The sequence below is a fragment of the Phodopus roborovskii genome, unplaced genomic scaffold, assembly GCF_943737965.1.
Source record: "Phodopus roborovskii unplaced genomic scaffold, PHOROB, whole genome shotgun sequence".
NCBI lineage: Eukaryota > Metazoa > Chordata > Mammalia > Rodentia > Cricetidae > Phodopus > Phodopus roborovskii.
Genome location: NW_026126416.1, coordinates 2084522 through 2108329, shown reverse-complemented (window position 1 = coordinate 2108329; position 23808 = coordinate 2084522). Strand labels below are relative to the sequence as shown.

Sequence of the window (23808 nt, the reverse complement as noted above, 5' to 3'; positions counted from 1 at the left end):
GAAGGATCCTGTTGACTGCCTCAGATAGCTAAAAGAGACTCCAGAGAAGCCACTGAACAAAAGCCAGTTGCAGAATAAGTCCTCACAAATTAGGTCAACAATGTTTAAAATGAAGTTTTCATGATATAATGACCACCAAATTAAACACGCTGTTTTTTAAGGACAATAAAATTTTACTTATTCAACACAATAACTCATGGGGAAAAACACTAAGATACATGTTTATTATCTTGGGAACATGAGTGACATTCCCTTGGGTTTCTTATAGAATACACCCTCAGCTGCAGCCACTAAGAGCACCGCCTGTGCATAAATAATCATTGTGTTCCCTTTTAAAAGGGCCCTGCCCACCTCCCATCTCTGTCTCCCTTCTTCTCTGCCTCTCTCTTCTCTCTTTCTCTCTCTCTCACACACACCCTTCTCCCTCCCTCCCCTCCCCTCTCTCCTTTCCTCTTCTCTTCTGTAGCTCCTGCCCCCAGTGACCAGTCTCTCTGCTCCCCTCCCTTCTTTTCCCCTTAACTTCCCCCAATTAAAAGAAGATTAAAAAAAAAAATACCTTCCACCCAATCTCTGTTGCATGGTGTCTTTCTCTAGAGTGCTGTTTTTTTTTGTTGTTTGTTTTGTTTTTGCTTTGTGTTGTTTGTTTTAAATAACAACAGTTTACCCTCATGAAAAAGACACAGCAGTAACAGAGAGGTTGCAATTCATAAGGTTTTAAATCAATTTTCAAATATGCTGACAGGATCTGAGCAAAAACACCTGGAGCAGGAAATACTGACAATGAAATGTGACCAGATAGACTACAGGACTTTTGTGGCCACCCTGTGAAGCCTCCATGCCTCCACACCTCAGTAAATCCAGGTAGCACAGCTCAGCACACATGAACAAAGTAAGAGCAGGGTTGCTTCAGTTGAGGAAATAGTAATGATTATTTAGACCAGGATGAAAGTACAGAATGCAGCACAATGGGAGGCATCAACAACAATCAGTGCTATCTTTTGAACACATGGATCAGATAGATTTTTTTTTTTCAGACAGACCCGTGAAGTGGGAGGAAGAAAGAAATGAAAGCAAACAGAAGTATATTACTGGGCAGGGGAAGTGATTCAGTAAATAAGTGCAATGCTGATGACCTGAGTTAGATCCCCCACACTCCATTTAAACGTCAGCTGTGTGGTAGGATGGTGGTGGAATGCATCTCAGATGGAATCCTCCTGCAGCAAAAGTTGCTATAGACCCAGAATGTAATGCAGCCCAATTCCGTGGATTTCAATATGAGTTTATTAGCAGTTTGGAGAGAAAGCTGTGTCTTTTCTGCTTCTGCCATTGCTGTCTGACTTCACACACCACACACACACACACACACACACACACACACACACACACACACACCAGATCCAGCAAGTCCTGAGATCGTAATTGTCCCTGCACTTACATCTCTCCAGAAGATCATGTCCTTTGGATCCTGGTGGCCTTTTTAGATTGTTTTTTCCTCTCTCTGCATTAGCATTTGATATTATCTATGGTGTTTTATGGCTTGATAGGTCATTTCTTTTCATCATGAAATATTCCCTTGCATAAATTTAGCACAATTTACTCTATCTATTCATGTGTGGAAAGGGATTGATTATTTTCATTGATTATGTCTGTTGATTACTTATTATAAATTAAGTTCCTGTAAGCATTTATGTATAGACTTTTGTGTGGTATGGACATGTGTTTACTATTTCTATAAATATTAAAGACCCTAATTCTGGGTCGAATGTATATTTCATTTTGTAAATTTCTTTAAAATGATCTTCCCAAGTCATTTAGTATCATTTCTCATCTACACTGGTGTCTGGTATTTTCAATGCTTTGGAATTTAGTTTAATAAATTTAGCTTGTAATTGTATTAATGTACCATATTTTATCTATTCTTCCGTTGAGGGGCATATAGGTTGTTTCCAGTTTCTGGATACTATGAATAAAATGACTAAGGCTTCTATGAGCAAGTGTCCTCGTGGTATGGTGAGCATCCTTTGGGTATATTCCCATGAGTAGTATAGCAGGGTGTTGAAGTAGATCTATTCCCAATTTTCTGAAAAGCTGCCGTATTGATTTCCAAAGCAATTGTTCAAGTTTTGGAGTCCCACCAGCAGTGGAGTATTCCTTCGTTGTTAAAAACATCATGAAATTTTCTGGCAAATGGATAGAACTAGAAGATCATCCTGAGTGAAGTTATCTGGATCCAGAAAGACAAACATGCCTGGTGCCTAGGCCAATTGTCTTCAGAGAGGCTTCATTCAGAAACGGACGGAAACAGATGCAGACACTATCATCCAAACACTAGGCTGAGCTCAGGGAATCCTACAGAAGATGGGTACAAATGATTATTCAAACTAGAAGGGTCAAGGGCACCACAAGAAAACCCACAGAATCATCAACTCTGGCACATAAGGGGCTCACAGAGACTGAACCGCCAACCAGGGTGATGGGAGATGTCACTTTGTAAATATGTTTCTCATATTGGCTAAGGAGTAAAGCACTGTTGGTCAATAGGAAAAGCAAGATAGGCGGGACTAGGAGACAAGGAGGATTCGAGGAAGAAGTAGGGAGGAGTCAACATGGAGAGGCTGGGGAGACCAGACGCTGGCCCGGTAAGATGAGACCACGTGGAAATACTTAGATTAATAGAAATGGGTTAATAATTAAGACAGAGCTAGCTGATAAGAAACAAGTAACTGGCTAACAGCTTTATATCTAATACAGAGTCTCAGTGTGTTATTTGTGGCTGGCGCAGCGGTGGTACAAGACCAGGCCATGGGCGGAGGAGGGGGGGAGGACTGTATGGGATTGCATGTATGTTACAGTTGTGTAGCATGGTTTTCTTGTGCAACTCCTAACAGTGGGAGCAGAGGGTGTCTCTGACTCTGTTACCTGTTTTGCGGACCCTTCCCTCCTACTAGCTTAGCTCCTCCATCCTTAATAGAAGAGGAGGTGCCTAGTCTCACTACATCCTTATGTATCATGGCTGGCTGATACCACGGGATTCCATTTCTTTTCCTGAAGAAAAACAAAGGAGAATGAGTGGATGGGGGAGGGGGAAAATGGTGGTGGGGGCTGGAATGAGAGGAGGGAAGGGAAAATAAAAGGCAGCTTTTTGCTTTGCTTTTTTTTTTTTTTTGTATTCTTATTTGCCATCCTTAACAATGTGGTTACATTCTGTTTCCCAAGTGAGTGAATACAAGTGACAAAATGGCACGTTTTCCGTATCCCTTACACGATTAAGCGTTTTATGTATTGCAGGTGAAAAGCAAATACTTATCCCAAGAACCTAGGTATATTCATAACTAAGCAACTTGTTATAAATTAACCACCTAGGCAAGCAAGCTTTTCTCCTCAGTCAGGACTTTTACTGGCAGGCCGCATTTTGCACTTATAAAGAAAGGAACAATCACTTTATTACCTACCTTTAAGGTAATCTTGTAAAGAATCACAAACCTAAACTTTTGTTTATGAAAAAGAATCAGTCAGCTCTATTTTAAATCTTTAGGGTACATAACTATTCATCAATAGCCAATATTTTTTTTTTTATATTGGGAGACTGAGGTCTGAAATGGGTATATAGACTTCATCATCATCTTTGGTCATCAACCAATCCTAGAAAGAAAAAGGCGGGGAGAGGAGTGAGCTAGAAATAATTGGGCTGTTTTGTTATCTGACTTTAAAGTGTTCCTCAGTCAACTGCATGTCTCTCTAAAACTTTCTATAGTCTTCTTGTGAGATTCACCTAGCAAGAATTCTCCCAGTGGTGGAGGTGGAGGGGGGAGCTGACACCTTTAATAAATTCACTTACCACCTGCTGCTCCTCATACAGGGCCACTGGCATGCATTATTTGTTTTCTGACCACCTTCCAGTTTATACCCTACCTCTCACTTTAATATAGGATATGTGGATTCTCAAAGTCCCCAGGTAAATGTCACTTTTCTCTTCTGAAAAAAATCACAGTGTTTTAATATGTTTAACCCATACCACTTTATATAACATTTTAGTATTGATAGTTATTTTCGCTTATGTGTAGGTGTGTGTGTGTGCGTGAGTGCACATGTGTGTATGCATTTGTGTGTGTGTGTGTGTGTGTGTGTGTGTGTGTGTGTGTGTGTGTGAATATGAACATCTGTATGCTGGTGCTCAATAAAGGCGAGGTATCTCCTCAAAGTGGAGTTATTGGGTGCCGTGAGACACATGATGTGGGTGTTGAAAACTGAACTCCAGTCATCTGGAACATCAGCGAGTGATCTTAATGACTGACCCACCTCTACCCACTAATCCAACACTTTCTCATGTCTTTGTTAATAACGTGAGCTTTAGGTCAATCTAAATTTTACTATCTTACCCTCCTCTGATTTCAGTCTCTCTGTTTTCAATTTTTCCAACTTAGGTTTGATTTTCTTAGAGATGTTTGACTTTGAATTTTTAGTGATATCTGTAAGGCAGACAATCTGAATGTTTAAATTTCACAGTTAATTATTTGCTGGCATTGTATCACTTGTTAAGGTTCTAAGCTGACTCATTCCTTACTAATGTCCCTTGTGACACAGCTGTAAGGTTTGGTAGTGTTTGTATAAATTAGAAATACTACAAAACAATCCATAAACTTCCCATTATGGAGATACATGTATTTTAAGAAATTCACAGGAAAATGTTCTTCGGTCATTTTTTTTATTGCATGGACAAGATCCGTTTCCGTTATTATTCTTTGATTGCCAAAACTCTAATTTTCCTCGTGTTATTTTGTTAAAGCATAAATGACTTACCTCATTTTTCTTTTGGTGCTGGTTGCTATATTATTCTTACTATTTATGCTCGTAAAATTTCTTCACCTTCTCCTTAGAAAGAACTTTTGCTAGATATATCCCTTGCTCTACAGGATTTGGGGGTTTGGTTTCTTTCTGAACACTAGGACATTTCTCACTTTGTCTAGTTCCATGATGAGGTCTTACGTTGTCAGAGTGCTCAGAATTCCCTAAGCTCTTAGAACACACAACCACCACTAATGCCGACCGTTTGCAGCTGTTCTGAGCTCTTAGAACACTCAACCACCCCTAACACCGATCATTTGCAGCTGTTCTGAGCTCTTAGAACACACAGCCACCGCTAACACTGATCATGCACAGCTGTTCCTGGCTCTTAGAACATGCAACCACCCCTAACACCGACCATTTGCAGCTGTTCTGAGTTCTTGGGGCATGCAACCACCCCTAACACTGACCATGCTCAGATTTTATTTAATGCTTCCTGCTCTGCCTTGCTCAGCTTTGTTTTCCTCTTGGGAATCCAACGATCTCTAGGTGTATGCAGCACTATGTCCATACAATGTCTGTTCACACAATTATTACACGTTTTACACTGTTTCATCGGGGTCTGAACGCCTCCCCTTTCTCTTCATGTTATGGTGTTAATGGTCTGGGATTGGATTCATGGCCCCCTTCCATATGCACACTTCACTGCCCCTTCGCTGAATATCTTCCAAGGATGTAGTTTCTTTTATTTCATTTTAGAGTACCTTGTTATGCTCTCTTTCATTTTTCTCAAGCATTTCCTTCCATTACCCAGCTGACCGTGTTTCTCTCGGTGGCTGTTTGTCTATGTCTAAGGATCCAAACATGGACACCATTTAGAGCTAACTCATTAAGATAATTATTTTTGTTTGTTTTCTCAAAAAAAAATGGTCAGTTTTCCTCATTCTTAATAAACTAAAGTGGAGCTTTTCATTTGTTTGCATTCTTTCAAGGAGATTTTTTTAAATTTCTAAATTATAGAGAAATTGAATATAGATTCATAGGTTGGCACTTAGATGGGGAAGGAGGAAGGAAAGAGAAGGGAGGAAGAGGGGGAACATTCTTATATGCAAGGAGTGGTTACATTATTATTTTGATAGAAAATTTAGTGTAGCTGTAAGTACAAACTTTTTCACCCTTGTTGCTGGAAATGGCTTGAACATTATTTTGAATTATGTTTATTCAGCCTCTCTTTCCATGGTCCATAGGTCAGACAAATACGTGTGAATTTATGTGAGACTTTATGATTTTTTCTCTTCCTCTCTTTCCCTACGCCATAGTGTGACAGATGGTTCTGGGCTCCTCCTAAATCTTTTCTGTAGGCTCATTAGAGAGTTCTGGCAGCCTTTGCTGAGGAAATAGACAATCAGAGATGCCCTCAGGCCAGAGCATCAAGACAGGGGATATTATGGAATGCTGGTTATTTCTTCCAGTCCTCTCCAAAATTCATCTACTCCTAGTCATTAAAAAAAAAATCCATTACATACTCACTTTTTATATCTTAAACCAGAGTTTGTTATTCCACCAGCAAGAAGGACAACTCTTAAGGAATTTACTCATCTACATTGATAGACCTTGACGTAACTCATATCGCTTCTTGCACTAAACACAAAGTATATTCATTACTTGTGGGCCCTTGACCCCAATAGCCATTGTGCACCAGTGGTCTCAGGGTGTGGAGGATCTGGGCTGCAGGGACTCCTGCGATGGTGAGTATGGCAGGAATGAGTGTTTATTGGGATGGCTTATATACCTAGAGGCAGGCAGGACCTGGGGAGTGGGGAGTTTGGGAGATAGCGTGTGTCAAGGGAGGAAACACTCCAGCAGCAGGAGCTCTCCAAGCATATGAACCATATTAGCGGATTTACAGTCACGTAAGTCTGAGACTTGGGGGTGGGGTAGGTAGGGGCGGGGATATAGGAGCTTGTCTGACTTCATCATGGTATTGCCTTTGTCTCTATGGAGTTGAATAGGCCCAAGCCTGATGGGATAGTGAGTGGTTCACTCCTGCTATGCTGTCTGTATACTGAGAGGTGTCTGGGATATGAGCAATGCTCTATTGTCCCTTATCTGGCTTAGGAGCCCACACTCACTTAGGTGATGATAGCATGCAAATTGTTAATTCTATGGCTAAGAATGACAGCTTTGTTATTTATGTTTTATCCTAATTTTTTATTATTTCTGCTACTGAAAGTATGAAATTATATGGAAAATAGTTTTGTTTGTTCGACATTTGCTCTTGGCTTCTATAAGATCTTTTGTATGTAGGATGCGTTTTCTTCATAGCAATGCTGTGTGGCAGAAATGTGTTGGAACTCACTGTCTTCTTCAAGCCGCTGCGGTTGCAGAGCAAAATAACACATGCAATTGATAAGTTATCAGATTAAGGAAGTCAGAGGTCAGGGTGCGAGCAGGTCCACTATCTGGCTAAAAGTGTATTTTTGGTTCCTAACAGTTGTGTTCTTATGAAAGAACAGGGTGGCTGAAGTATCCTAGGAGCCCTTGAAAAGGTTTTCTCTTATAATAACACTGGTCCTTTTCCTTATAAGAATATTATCCTTGGGAGGGACTTTAAACATTTCCCAAGTCCCCATATCCTGATAACCTCAGAGAATTAAGACAGCAGTATGACTATTTACAAAAATAGTAAAATAAACTAAAAGTATATACCAGTTGCCATGTATTGACAAAAGGTTTTTCTTTATGTATTTCCATATTGAACCCAATATGTCTACTTGTAACAGACATTGAAGGGAGAGGTTGTTTCTATCTTCTTCTTTGGACTAACCATATTGTTGAATAGAATTTTCTACATTTCCACTGTCCATTAAGGCAGCAACTGGTCATATGAGGCTCTAAATACTTGATGGGTGCCTAATAAACTTGACCACCCATATAAAGCTATTGACTACTAAATGACAATGATAACCCAAAACATCAATTTCTTGAACCTAACTGGTAATTATATATCCTATTTTTTAACAATCTGCCCTATATTCTTTTTTTAATGTAATAACTATTTGTACTATTGCCAATATGCAAGATTTCACATTGATTTTCTTAGCATCCTAACTTTCTCAATACTTTTTATTCCGAGTGTTTTTTTTTTTATCACTGTACACACACATATGTACATATACACTGGTGAACATAAGAACAGAAAAAGTATCATTCCTTTTACTGTTACATTAAGAGTCTAATAGGTTTTCTGCTAGGGTTTTCACTATAGTTGCTTTTTTTGTCTTCAGGGTTTCAAATAAATTGATGTTAGGGATCCCTGTTGTTTCTGTGGAGATTGTCATTGTGATGAATGCTGTATCCATTCTTTTATAATTCCGATTATGCTTAATATTGTTCATCTACCGTTCTCAGTCTCTAATGCCCAACTCATACTATCTCTGATTGAATTAGGAATTAGACCCTTTATGTAAATAATACATATTCTTCTGAGATGGAAGCAAGGACATCTGAAGACCCAAGCCATACCCATTTGCATAGTAAATATGAATATAGCTTGGAATATAGAAGACACTGATTCAAAACATCAAAATCAAAACGACATCAAATAGTTTTTTTTAATGTTCAAGTGTTGACTATAGATTTGACTATCTGACAAATGAATTAATTGCCTTGCTATTTTAATTTCTGTATTATCAATTTAATACTTCTGTTGTTAAAGTTATTCTCAGGCTATTTTGGATGTCTTATCATTTCAGGATCACCAAACAATTTTGAGAGCATGGGCTGTGAAAGATTTTGCTCCAAATTGTCCTTTGTATGTCCAGATACTAAAACCTGAAAATAAATTTCACATCAAATTTGCAGGTAAGTTTTGGTCTTCAATGGCAGCCTTTGAATTCCTCCAGACTCTGTTTGCAATTTATTGTTTACATTTGTAAAGATAGTGGTACTTCATTAGTTCATGTTTCTGTAGGAAGGAAGGGATTCTCTTAGCCATCTATTTGAAATACAAGAATTTCTAACCTGCAATGATGAATCTAACTTTGAGATGAATCTTTACCTTTGTCATTTAACTTGCTGACTTTGTCACTTGATTTTATCATAAACATTTCTAAGTTTATTTGGTTTTACAAAAGATGCTGTAAGTTTTGAGACGTCCTCTCTGTCTTTATGTTTACCCATAGCCAATTCTCTACTGTATATAATGCTTTAAATTACTTTAACCTATAGTATAACTGTAGTATAATACAGTAATATGCAACCTTTAATTTGGGTTATGAACCTTAAAATAATTCAAGAAAAAAGTAAATTTCTGTTTTAGTATTTTAGAGACAACATTTTTAAAATGGAAGCTTACCTGGTCTAGAGAGATCAGGCTTTGCATCATTAGGTAATTGAAAAATAAGATAATTATTTTCCTAAATGCTTCTGTGGGACAAAGGAACAATGTTGTATCTGATCAGTAATTCATGTCCTTTACTCCCTAAGCATAACAGACATGTTCTACATTTTATTTTAACTCAACAGTCATAGCTTAAAAGCGCATTAAAAAAAATGTAAGTTCTTTTAGCAACTTGCTACAAGTTATTTTGTACACAGTATGTCTGCCTGTATTCACATCTAACTTGTTGGTTTATTATACAGAAACAAATATTGCACATTAATTTTAAATTGTAAGGAAATGATGAGGTTGGCGATACAGCGTTAGCTCTGCCTTACCCTGTCTGTATCACAAGGGACATCATCAGATGGTTTTCCGAAAATGTATATAGAACAACCCAATACACTGACTCTTTCCTCCATCTGTATATAATTGCACTTTGTAGGGTTCTGATTGAGTTGGTTTGAATTGGTGGCATAGGACTCACAAAGCTTTAAAAAAAAAATGTGAGTGTAATTCTATTGTAGAAGTCTTTGCAAGTGAAATGGAAAAGTGTCTGTGAAGTACTTCATTAAGTGTTTTTCCAGAATCCTGTTTGAAGTAAATATTCATGTTTTAAACTATTATTAAAAGTAATTTAATTTAAATAATAATTAACTATTATTAATAATTGAAAAGGTCATATTCAGGTAGCATTAATGACATGAACGGGAAGCAAAGTGTTCAAGTAAGATGTTAAGACCTTTAAGACTTTAAAAGCTCAGATGTGCAAATTTGTATTCAGAGTAATAATGCTCTCCTTTCCTGCTGAGTGGCTGTCTCTGTTCCACCGGACATGCTCAATGGTGAGGCGAGAAATGCACTTGAAAAAATTTTAGCTATCTATTGAATAGTACTACATCTAAACTTTAGGGCAACTGCTGCATGGAGTATTAAAAACAACTCATCATTTTGAATGTGAGTTAACTCACACTCAGAGGATACATCTACCCTTCTAACCTTTCTTTACCCCGTCATCAATAATGTGCTTCCCATAGATCGATCACATGTAGTGAAATAGTCTGTTGACAAGAAAGGAGCCGCAACTGTGTTGATTTTCTTTCAAATATTTCGCTTGACATTTATTTTAATAAAGCCACCGAGATGAGTATATTATTTAAGAACTCTCTCCCAAGGATTCATCTCAATATTTCTTATTTTGACACATGTTAAAACTCTGCTTAATAGTGCTTTAAGTTCTTTTATAGCTGAGATTACAACATTTCAGATGGGAGGCTTTTTATAGCATTGAAGATGAAAGCATTGTAGTTTCATTAAAATGTCATAAAAATATTAAGGCTGATGTACGAAGTTTTCAAATCAGTATAATTCATTTTGTATCTCAGCAGGAGTTTAAGAAGTAGCAGACATTTTTTTTAATAAAAGGAAATGGATAAAGCTGTCAGCTTTTGTAATAAATTGTTAAAATGATGGTCCCCAAGGAGCCAGACTCTGTCATGTGTGTCCCACCCATATGTGGTTTTTCAGACTCTGAGCTGCACGTGCATTTGCCCTCTTTAGCTTCTGATACGAAAGGGAAGCAAGAAGAAAACTAAGACTCATCCTTTCTGGTACCAGGGCAAGATGATACACAGAACTGTGATGAAGAAAGCATAGCAATTCAGTTATATTATGTAGGGTTGAGATCACTATAGAACTATAGAAAACTAATAGCAATTATGATCTATTAGGAATTGCGGGAAATCACATTTCCCTGGTGGTTTTCATTTTTTCTTGCCATCACTTGTCATGTATACTTTGCTTAAGTACTATGTTGGCTTTCCCAAATACCCAAATGATACATTTTTTTACCTTCAGCCTTCTCAGTGTCCCCTTCAACTAACCCTTAAGAATTATGATGATGGTGATCTTCCAATGATTATAATTTATGCATTTTAAAATTAAGCCACATTAATAAAGTGGCAGGGAATGAAATATTGTAAAAATCCTATTTGCAACTATATCAAATACGACATAATGGAAACACTCCAGCAAGCTTTTTCTTCTTATTCCAAATGAGTAACAGCAAGCATTCAATAAATGATTTACTGCGTTAGTGTTTGAACACACTGACTTGTAATTAAAAATACCTTATATTTTACTTATATCCAAAATAAAGTACTATAAATGCATGTTGTGAGCAATAGAAGAGATTATTCAGATCATCAGAAAACAAAGATAAAAACACTAACAGGAGGCAGAGAGAATAAAAGGTTCTGTAGATTAATAGTTTCATATTTCTGAATATAGATTACATTAAGATTCAACTAACAGAAAGCATATTTCACAGATGGCATAATTCTTTTTTATAAAGATAAGTTTCCCAAAAGACCAGGGGTCACTCACTCATTTAGAAACTAATTTTACTCCAGTATTTTGTCCTCAAAGATGAACTTGTCAAATAAAGGACCAGAATGTGTTAATGTTACTTTGGTGTGTTGTAATGTATTGTGTAAATGTGAGTGTGTCCCTGTGTGGAAACACGTGTTTACAGTTTCAGCTGCACAACCTCAGATTTCCACCCCTCAACACCTGTTTTTAATTAAAAAATACAATGATAAGAAAATCAAAATCAAGTTGTCCCAATATAAAGCCTACTTGTGGGAAAGTCAGCCTATAAAGTCAGCTGCTGTCACTAATATTTTGGTACCTGCTTCCCATCTTAACTTTTTTTCTTACATTTACTTCTAGGAAAAAAATTACTGAGGCAAGTGCTAGAGGTCTTAAAAAGAGTTCATTAAAAAATTCACAATGTAATTCTGAGCATCCATGCACATTCAGAGAACATAAAATTAAAGCTAAATTTCAACTCATTTCATTAACAAAAATATAACCTTGAACAAAAAATTGAAGATTGCATCGGAGATGACATTCAGAGACTAATTATATTTAAATATGTTAAAAATTTCATACAATGCATTGATTAAAGAAAACTGTTTTTGATGTATTAATCAGGGGCATGTGATCACCAAGTTGAAATTATCTCAGTAACATATGTCCAGATTGAAATAGACTGAAAACATCCTGTGAATAAATGTGCTTGTAGCTGAGAAAATATACCACCAACTCATAGATTTAGAAGACAGAAAGGGTCTAGGAAAGGTAAGGAAAAAAGACAGCCTAAATAAGTTTTCATGAAATAGTGCAGAGGAAAACTTATATTTAATGGTCACATTGTAAGTATGACTTGAAAATTAGGGAAAAACAGCTATGCGCTAAACAATCTTTTATCTCTGGAATCTCTAGTGATTGCTGTTGATCTGGAGAAAAACAGGGATCAGATATCAGAAGTGGTGGATTAAAATGCTACTGTCTAAAAAGCATCAGATCCTCTATAAAGAAAATTCAGAAATCATTTTCTTTCCTCTTTTTATTACTTTTCTTTAGGGAATCTCATCAATGTGTAAGATTTTCACAATTAGATCTCTTGTTCACTACCTCTATGAATGTTCTCAAACCACAGTCGTTATTACCCACTAAACTGCTCACAGACATTTCAAAATGTAGCTTCCCCCCTTTTTATTACATTTAAATTAGAAACAATCCTATTTTACATATCAATCCCAGTTCCCTCTCCCTCCTATCCTGCCACCCCCCCCCCCACAGACTCCCCTTCTCATTCCCCATCCATTCCCTAGGGAAGGTGAGGCTTTCCATGAGGGAATCATCAAAATAGGTCAAGTCATTTGGGGTAGGGCCTAGGCCCTCCCCTGTGTCTCTAGGCTAAGGGAGTATCCCTCCATGGGGAATGTGCCCCCAAAGTCTGTTCCTGCACTAGGGATACATCCTAGTTCCACTGTCAAAAGCCCCATAGATTGCCTAGTTGTCCTAGCTGACATCCATGTTCAGGAGGTCTGGTTTGCTGAGATATCAGACTGGGATCTGTGAGTTCCCCCTTGTTCAGGTCAGCTGTTTCTGTGGGTTTCCCCAGCCTGGTCTTGACCCCTTTGTTCATCACTCCTCCCTCTCTGCAAATGGATTCCAGGAGTTTGGCTCAGAGCTTAGTTGTGGATGTCTGCTTCTGCTTCCATCAGCTACTGTGTGAAGGCTCTAGGACGGCATTTAAGGTAGTCATCAATCTCATTATAGGGGAAGGGCATTTAAGGTAGCCTCTCCACTATTGCTTAGATTCCTAGTTGGGGAATCTCTGTACAATTCCCTAGTGCCAGATTTCTCTTTAACCCTACAATGTCTCCCTCTATTGATGTGTCTCTTTTCTTGCTCTCCTCTATTCATCTCCCCATTCAATCTGCCTGATCCCTCATGCTCTCCATCCCCTCCTCTTCCCCCCTCCTCTTCCTCCTACCCACCCTTCCCTATTCTCCCAATTTTTTCAGGGGCTCTTGTCCCTGTTGCCTTCACTGGGGGACCCTGTATGTCTCCCTTATGGTCCTCCTTATTTCCTAGCTTCTGTGGAGGTGTGGATTATATTGTAGTAATCCATTGCTCTGTGTCTAATATCTGTATATGAGTGAGCACATACCGTATGGTAATTACAAAGCATAATTACAATAAGAAGTTAGATGTGAGCAAAAGTAAATATACATTTAACAGTATCTGATAATATTATAAGCCATGGGTTTTTACTACAATTCAACATTTAATCAAACTGAAATACAGCTCATAATTGCCTTTCCTGCTTGCATTACACACTGATTTAAAACCCTAGAGACTTATGTTCACAGACCAAAAGACTAGGCAGACAGACACACAAAGCAAAAAGACCACACACACACACACACACACACAGAGACGCATACACACATCACACACAGAAAGACACACACACATACATATGCGTACTGCAAATACCAGAGGAGGAATTGAAGGAGAGCAAGCGAGGGAGAGAAATGCTCATATTCTCTGCTAGAAAGAAGAAAACCTTGAGTGAATTCCAATTATCTTTACAGACACATTGTTTTCCAACTCATCAGCTTCATCTGCAAATTCTGTGTCTTTTAGAGTGATGAAGTTGACCTGCCATTTAATTGAGAGATGGATGAATGCTGTAGGATAACGTTATAGGGTTGATGCGATAGGTAAACTTGGGTTAACCATCTAATCCCATTTCCCCCCTGTAAAACGTTACGTGAGCTGCACACACTCATTTCTCTTTTCTTCCTCATCTAATTTCAAGTCAGAGTACAGCTTGCAAAACCAATTAGTTAATGAGATTATGAATTCTCTATAAATTTTATTTAAGATATTTTGTGTGTACCATAAGATGACTGTAATTAATGAATGAAAATTACACCCATATTTCTCAGTGTTTACTGAATGAAATACTTTCTGCTTCACAATTATAGCAAGTCTGAAGCATGAATCATTCACTAGAGTTGTAGGAGTTAGCTCTCCAGTAATTACAAAGCATAATTACAATAAGAAGTTAGATGTGAGCAAAAGTAAATATACATTTAACAGTATCTGATAATATTATAAGCCATGGGTTTTTTTTAATTATGTAGCATGGCTACATTTGTAAAGGCATTATTATAAATAATGCATGCATAAACCTCTTATACCATGGAGAAATAGTTTGACTAAAAATCACGATTGTGTCTCATCTTAGACACTATGTGCATATTTTTTTTTCTTTTTCTTAGACAGTTTAGTGCCTCACTTTTGCCTACCCCCCCCCACAAAAAAGAGTGTGGAATATTTCCACACAATATCAATATTGGAAATTATCTTAGCTGTTTCTAAATAGCATATGGTTGTGCAGGCTTGACTTTCTCCAAATGGTAAAGTGTGATATTTTCAAGCAGAGTGAGTTCATCGTTGCCCATGTCACACCCACATAGACATAATCTTAAACTTTACTTCTGCAATGCCTTGAATCTGTACTTTCAAAATATAGAACGCCAGATCTTTGAATTCCCTGATGTTTCTAGATGGAACAGAAACTATTCAACATAAGGCCGTGTTCAGTACTATCTAGAGTATATTTGATGTTTCGGGGAATTCAATATACTCTTTAAAGTTTATTAACTAATGACAGTTTGTGTGCATTTCATCTATATTTGGGAGGGTGTTAATGTTTTATTTTATTTGCTTAATCTCCCTGTGCATAAATACACATGCAGAGACACACATACTACACGTATGCTCGCACATACCCTCATGTTCAGATAATACATGCATATACAGACACACATACCTACACACGTATGTACAAAAATGTACATGTACAGATCCACACACACACACACGTGCAGACACACATACGTAAACACACATATCACAAATACACACATACACACACGAACACATCACTTTTGTACTTCAGCAAGATTCTACATAGAAGATGGATGTTCTGCTTCATAGAGCTACACCAACAATTTTATTCCCTGAACAGGTTAATAATAATGGTATTAATCTAGTTCATATTCAGATTTTTTTTTAGTATTTGAAACACATTGAGTCTACATTTTAAAATTCAGTATATTCTGAAGTGTTTTAAATTAAAATACCTTTAACTTTATATACACTAGCCATCACATAGAATTCATGTACACACTTAGTTTTCTACAGATACCTATAAATTTCACATATTATGTAACATTGCTATATTTTGTTCAAAAATAAGTTATGATTGCATACATTATTTTAAGTAAAATATGTTTCTGGATATCATTTTTGTGAGTTAATTTTTTAACAAATAACATTTTCTTTTCGTTTTGGTGGCATTTGCAAACTTGATATGGGTTTTTACAAAGTAGCTATTCTTGTATTTTCTTTAGCAACTGAGTAAATTGGTCTTGCACGAGAGGTATATCAGGTAGTGTTCTTGTAGGTCCCTTACAATTTAATTAGTTTATAACCTTTTTATGCCTTTTTTTTTCTGACAATTTTCAAATGTTTGTTTGGTTGGTTGGTTGTTTTTTTTTTTTTTTTTTTTTTTTTTTTTTTTTCTCAAACACTCACACTCATGACTCTGAGTAGGGGAAAATATGCTGTCGTGTTTGGAAAGTTGCAGGCGTATTCTGTCAAGTGCTAAAACCACACACAATCTTCAGTCTTTGACTTCATTCTTTTGGATGCATGCTTTGGGAGGAACAGTTATTTGTTCTTTGTTTCTTGCTTATTTATTTGTTCAAAATGCTTCTGTAAATCCTGTTGTCTTCACTGCTGCTAAGTGTGCTGTGTACTTCAGGAGTAACTTTGTTTATTTTGTGTGCATCATATTCATATAATGATGAGTGAGTTAACATGCCAGGAAACTATTTCAACTAACTGTATTTCTGCCTTGGGCTATAATATCTCCATTCCTTACCTTTGATATCTCCATCTACGTGCTTTAGTTTCTCTAGCTGGTTCTTGGTGATTTTTTATTTTCAAGTTAAATTTTAACCCCAGTAAAATTAGGTGACAGATATTAGGAAGTTCATTTTTAACTTATTACTGATTGTCTTGACAATCCTGTCACTCTGCATAGACACTTCAAGTTGTGCATTATCAATTATCATTTACTGGGGGTTTAGAATTTTCTGGAAGCAATGAGAGGTTAACAACCATCAGGGGAAAACTCACACAATTTAAGCTAGATAAAAAAATAAATAAATAAAAGTGCAGGAAATACGCAGTGCAGTGGAGGATAAAAGCAACCTCCCCAGAGCAATTATTTAGGAAGCTATTATGGTTGTTCAGCTGAAAGATGCCGAGAAATTGAATTGAGATTGTGATAATAGAAAGAGAGCGTGAGGACAGATTCATACACCAGTTCATTTATTTCTCCATCGATTGTGAGGACCAAGAAGACTGAGGGAACATTTTTTTTTTTTTTTGTATTTTTTTTTATTTTCAACTCTCTCTCTTTTTTTGTATCTTCACAATTGATAAGATCTCTAATGGATCTGTCAGCTGATTAATTGCTGCTTTCCTGTCTCCGCATTAGATTCTGAGTGTCTGATAGGCTTCGCGTCTCCGTGGATATCAGGGTTTCTTGCTCCATTATGCAGAGTGTACCGAGAACATAGGAAAGCTCAAGATCTAGTAAGGACGTCTAGAGGTGATGATATATAATTTAGTGCTATGCAATACAACACACTTTAAAGTGTATTAAAGCTGAAAGAATTTTCGTGTTGGGATACATATGGAGGAATTCTAAAAGAAGAGATAAGTAAGATGAGTAGAACTGAAAAATAAATGTTTCCTATGTGTTTTTGTTTCAGACATTAGTTTTTACTCCATGAAGTGAAAAACCTAAGGGGCTCAGTGAAAACAATCAAGAATAAGCAGAACCATCCCCAGAGCTGAAGGAGGTCAGGGTACACACAGCCTTGATGTGGACATTAGGTTACAGAGATTTTCTCTGTCAGACTGAACCCTCCCTCTAATACAGTTACTCTGAGTTGATTTGTTTTTCTTTTTCCCTAGGTATAATGAAATACTACTCTGATGTCAATTTAAAACAATATGAATTCATTATCCCATAGTTTCTTAGTTTTTATAATTGATTATCTGAGATAATTGACCAGGACTGAGCTGTCAACAATGCAGACCTCATCGGAGGATAGCCTTTCATTTCCAGCGTTAGCAGGTGGATCTGGAGAATCTGGAACTGGAGATTCTTCTAGAAATAGCCATCCATTCTCCACCATGTGGTCCATTCTAGTGGTGTTGGTTTGTTTCTTCAAGTCTACTGAGTGAAGTTTATTTGAGCTTCAGGTCTTTAATAGTAGGGACTGCCAGCATGCCTCTGAGGTTAAGTCCTTCATTTAAACTGAAAGATAAATTACTTACCACTGGTATATAGAAGCGCACCACCATAATACATTCATTGCCTGCACTCAAGAGTATTACATAATAAATGCATATCAGAAGGCCAGAATGTTTAACGTCACCTGAGAATTCCATCTAAAAATGAAGTGCCATTGCAGAGATTAAAGGTGAATAAATAGACAAATAAAAGGCATGGCTTCAAGCCATTTAATGGACTCTACCAAAATAACTGACTACATTTTCAAAGCGTGACAATGAAATATAAACATGGTGTAAATGAAGAATAGAGGTCATCCAGTCTTGCACAAATTTATTTGCAGAAAATAAAAAACTGAGAACAGCTTCCTTTTAATCTAATGATGATAGGCTTATGTAATTATGGCAAAGTAAAAAATAAGCGGGTGAGGAAATTTGTAGACTGGGTGGGGAGGGAGGGTCTCCGTAGGTAAGAGTGCTGTTGCCCACACATGAGGACCTTGTATGACTGTTTGTTTCACCTGCACTTTGGTGAACAGAGATAAGGATTTGCTGGCCATCAGCCTAGCTTAAGGTTCAGGGGAAAATCCTATCTCAAAGGAATATGGTGGAGTGGTAGTTCAGGACACATAACACCCTTTGTCTTATACATGTGCAAGCATAGGTGTGAACACCCACAAATATCTGTCTATACACCACCCACACTTATGCACACCTATACCAATACTGCTGAAAATTGCAGTCTTGCTTTTCATATGAACCAGTGTTAGAAAATATTTCCCAAATCAATATAAAATCAAATATATGAACGTAAAGGAGTACATTTTAAGCAAACAGGTTTTGTTTCTCAACTTCAAGAATCAAACATTTTAAAACTCAGGTAAAATTCACCTCTACCGCATTAAGAAGAAAAATAAACTACATAGGATCCCATCAGTAGATACAACATGAAGATTTGGGGGTTTTGTTTGTTTGTTTGTTTGTTTGTTTTATGTAGGATGTATTTAACCATATGCCCAATGGATAGAGAACACTGACATTGGAGTCTGTTAATACTTGACATATGTAGGGTGAAGAGCTAATATTAATACCTAGGAAAAGTATAAAATGTAACTCTTACTATTTTTATTTATAATGGTAGTGATGGTCCTAGCCTATACAATAGGGCAGAAAAAATAAGCGTAAATATCAGAAAGGAATCAATGAAATATCTATATCTGTACTTTTTGATATTTTTTTTGTAAAAAACTGAAAGGAAAATCTTGTAGAATTAATGTTTGAGGTAGAACCATGAAAACAGAATAACTTTATTTTCTACCCTTGTATACTTATTGATAAATTTAAACTAAATATAACCTTTGCAATCACAACAAATATACAATGAGATATATACTAATACATAATTAGATAGCTATAATATGAAATAAAATATAGACATTGCTGAAGGAAACTTTGGAAAATAATTGCATTGTCATCAACTGCAGTTCTTAATATTACTAACATTTTCATTTAAGTCGTGTTTTTCTACAAAACCATGAGTATCTTAATTAAAACTAAAATGGGTTGATTTACGTATTAACAGCTTTAACATTTTGAAAAATCAGAGACTCTCCTTTAAATATCACAAATATGAAAGAGAAGATCCAGGTTAGCACAGTACCTAGTTATTTACTATAATGGTTAAGTGTTCTAGACAGCGAGGAGTTCAGCAAAAAGCCTGGAAAAGAATACAGACCACTAACAAGGCCAGTTATATTTTCAATGTTTTTTTTTTTTTCAAACACAATGTCAGGTTAACTACCACCTAAAGAGGATAAGTAGCATTCAAAATTATTTCTTGGTTAATTGAGTGTTTCTTAAAGTAAAACATACATCTTGGGACTTTATTATACACTTCATTCTAATGTTAAATTGAATTATATTATAGCGTTAAGGATAAAAAGTCACCCTACAAAATATACAAAATGTAGTTCTCACCAATTGTGTGTGTGAGTGTGTGTGTGTGTGTGTGTGTGTGTGTGTGTGTGTGTGTGTGTGTGTGGTGTGGTCTATTTCTCAGCACCTGGAAAAAGAAAATCTCACACAAGATTAAAAGAAAAATTATGAGTTACAATTCATCACAAGTATGCCCATCATTCTTCTTATAAAACACTACACTTAATGGACAACGCATCTGAGCAAATTTTTTCAAGTGTTTAAAAAATTATATATAAGAATTATTATAATTCAATATTAAGAATACAAACACAAATCAGCAGAATGAAAGTTTCAGTACAGTACTAGTGTTTACTAGTGAGGTAGGAATTAAAAACATTATACTTTTTTGTGACTGGCACTCCTCCTGTTTTTATGAAATATTGTATATAAAATTTTTGATGTAAAACATAGCATATTTGACTGATTTAAATATTTAATTACTACAATGCAAACAAAATTGCAGATTTAAAATAATTAAGCCATTACAAAAATTCAAATATCCTTTTAAAATAAGGTATTAATGAATTCATTTCAAAATTGTTTTAAAGAATTTTAGAAATCTCAACCTGATAAGATTTTAATGTATTTAATCAACATTTTATACCTAGAACTTGTGAGATTAAATGAGTTAAAGGTTTACTTAAGTGAGTTTTTGCCATTTAGCATTTGAATGTTGTATAGGTCAACTGGTACAATCTATCATGTGTGAACACACACAGTTATTTTTTGTTGATCGATGTAATAGGATTGAAATAACAATCACACAGTTGCTGGATGATATCGGTTCTCATCAGAAAAATTGTGTAGGTTTCATAGCTGTCAGTCCACTCACAATTAGAAGCACAATCTAATAGGCAAAATACATGTGAGAAATTTTACAATGCAGTCCGTTCAGTTACTATTTGTAATATGCTTTTACTCTGTGTAATAAAGTGAATAACAACGTTTTTGTCTTGGCTCTGTTTGCGTTTTCGTCTAATATGTCTTTCCTGGAAGATGTTTGATTCCTGTAATCAAAACCCAAGACTGGCTTGGTTTAGTTGATGTTTCTGTACTGCTTTCCAAAGAGCAGTTACCTAGCAACCATATGGAGAAATCATGTAGCTTTAAGTCCTACAAGAGCATAGAAAATAAAATGATTTGGGCGTTTAAAAACATTATCCATCTTACTGAAACATAATTGTCATAATCCAAAATAGCCAATGGTTTCTTTTCAGCGGGGGGGGGGGGTGTCAATGGGGCATCTTTGGCCAATGTCTCAAAAAGCGATGCTGTCATTGTTAGTTTTACTTGAAGGCATAAGACATCTAGTTGGGGCCCTGTTTCCCCCATTACGTGGTGACTACATTTAAATTGCTTTCATATATAGCTTAGGAATTTACAATATATAAATCTTTTTTTAAAATTTTATTTTTTAAAACAATCATTTTACATACCAATCCCAGTTCCTTCTCACTCTAGCCCCAGAAGGGGTAATAGACAAGATCTCCTGAGTAAATTGGGAGTGTGAGGGGAGAAAGGGAAGGGAGAGGAGAAAATGAGGGATTGGGAAGGTCTGGTTGGGGAAAGGACAGAGAGGGAAAGCAAGGAAAGAGATAGCCTTGATAGAGGTATCGTTGGGTTAGCAATAATCTCGAGAAGTTATAGTGGTGGCTGCTGGTAGGTTTCCTTATGACTTTTCTAAGGTAGTTTAGTGTTACTTGTCCCCCCTCATATTCTTTCCTTTACCCTGACCTTCCATGGCCCTCCTCAATTAATCCTCCTAATCTGGTTCCCCTATTATGTTTCTATCACACTATATTATATTTGCCCTAACTAGGGAGACCCTCTTTCACCTCGTCCTTTTATAACTATGTACCCTTTGCAGTTATTTGTATTGAAAACACACACTTCTAAACTTAAAAAGCTAACATCCACTCAAAGATAAAACATTCAGTGTTTTTTTTTTTTTTTTGGATGTGACTTACTTAATTCAGAATGTGTGTTTTTAACACACTAACCATTCACTGGAAAATTTGATGATTTCATTTTTCTTAAGAGTTGGATAATATCCCATACTTGTAAATATGCCACATCCGATTACTTACCCGTCAATGAATAGAGATGTAGGCTGTTTCCAATTTCTGGATCTCATGGATAGAGCAGTAACAAACATTGATGGTATAGCTGGATTTTTTTTTTTTGGCACATCGCTTTTCAGATTTTTGAGGACCCTCCATACATGTTTGCACATTGACTGAACTATTTTCCATCAAGCCAGCAATGCATAAGAGTTTACTCAATATACTCACAAGCAGGTCCTGGCATTTGTTTACTGATCTTAATCTTTCTGATTGGGGTAAGATGTGATTTCAAAGTAGCTTTAATTTGCACAACCCTGATAGCTGAAGACGTTGGATATATACTTAAGAGGTTTTCAGTCATTTGTTTCATATTTTTGAGACTGTTTAATTCTGTTACACGTCTTTAACTGACTAATTTGTTTTCATTTTGGCCATCTTTTGCTTTCAACTGTAATGGGTCTTTCACGGTTCATGTGAAACACATTTATAAGAAGGCAGCACAGTACTTCAATCTGATGCTTATTCAGTCTCAACAGCATGTTCAAGATATCTTAAAGGACAGCCCCTTAAAGGCTCTCAAAAAGGAAGCATTTTCTGAAGCTCACTTTTTCATTTTTCTGTGTTCAGACCTGTGGACATTTGATTTTATTTCTGATTTCAAGTAGAGTCCTACTTTAGAGAATTCCATCTCTGCTGGAAAATTATTGCTTCTTATCTTACAGCAAGTATGTTCTTTGTTGAAATCAGCAAGGTGCAGTTGATTCTCATCAGAATATTTCCTCTTCTGACCTCTTTTGTAGACTTGTGCTCACTGCATAGAAAACACCCACTGGGGGAGAAATTCTGCCTGGATGTATTGATGCATTATAAGCCTCTATGGCCCATGCATTTTATATGATAGTTTTAGAAAAAAAATGTTTGATATGCAACTTTTTTATTTTTAATTTTTTAGTTATTTACTGCTTTTTTTGAGATTACAATTAATTACACTGTTTCTCCCTTCACTTTCCTCCCTAAAGCCCTTTTATACATCCTTTCCTGACCTCCTTCAACTCCAAGACCCCCTTTTACACATGCACACATATATGCAGATTGCATGCATATATGAATATATGTGTGTGTGTATTCCCTAAATATTATCTGTTCAGTTTATATAGTGCTGTACACACACACACACACACACACACACGTATGTTTTCAGGGCTGAGTTTTGGTAATATAAACAATTGGTATGCTTTTCCCTGGGGAAGACCACTTCTCAACTTCCAGATTTCCTCAGTTTCCTATAGATTTTGTGTAGGACTGGGACCTCATAGGGTTTCCCCCATCCTCTGTGGCATGTCCACTGGTTTTGTTCTTGTTTAGTTCAAATGTGGGCAGTCGTGTCGGTGAAATTTTATGAGTGCAGCTTTTGATATTACTAGGAGACACAATCTCATCTCATAGCAAACTCCCTGATCCACTGGCCCTTAGTGTATTTTTGCTCCTTCTTCTACAATATTCTCTGAGCCTTGGGTGTGAAAAGTGTTCTGTAGATGTATTCGTTCGGACGAGGCTCCACAGTGCTGGTTTTGATTGGCTATGGCGGTTTTCTGTAGTGGTGAGCTCTGTTGCATAGAGAAGTTTCCTTGTCTAGGAGTGAAGATGGTATCTTTCTGTGGCTGTAAGGAAGGTTCTATATAGATTGCTACCTTTCCCATTCTCTGAATGAGATCACTTGCATAAGTGCATGTGTACGTGTCTGTGCGTGGAGGCCAGAATTCAACCTTGGATGTACTTGTCAAGGAGCAGTACTCTTTGGTGTTTGAGAAGGTAGATGCCAGTGGCCTGAGGTTTGCCAAATAGGCTAGGTTCATAGGCACTCAA

The 23808-nt window shown here is 36.6% G+C and overlaps 1 protein-coding gene across 4 annotated transcripts in view; it reads left to right on the top strand.

Annotated features, from left to right (window-relative positions):
* Kcnt2 (potassium sodium-activated channel subfamily T member 2) overlaps positions 1-23808 on the top strand; it is a 264951-nt gene that overhangs the window by 164132 nt on the left and 77011 nt on the right. For all 4 annotated transcript variants that reach the window (XR_007834440.1, XR_007834441.1, XM_051183174.1 and 1 more), the window contains exon 13: positions 8541-8649. Coding sequence is in view for 2 of the 4 variants with exons in the window: in XM_051183174.1 (XP_051039131.1) it covers positions 8541-8649 (109 nt within the window). In the remaining 2 variants the exon portion in view is untranslated. The remainder of the gene's footprint in view (positions 1-8540; positions 8650-23808) is intronic.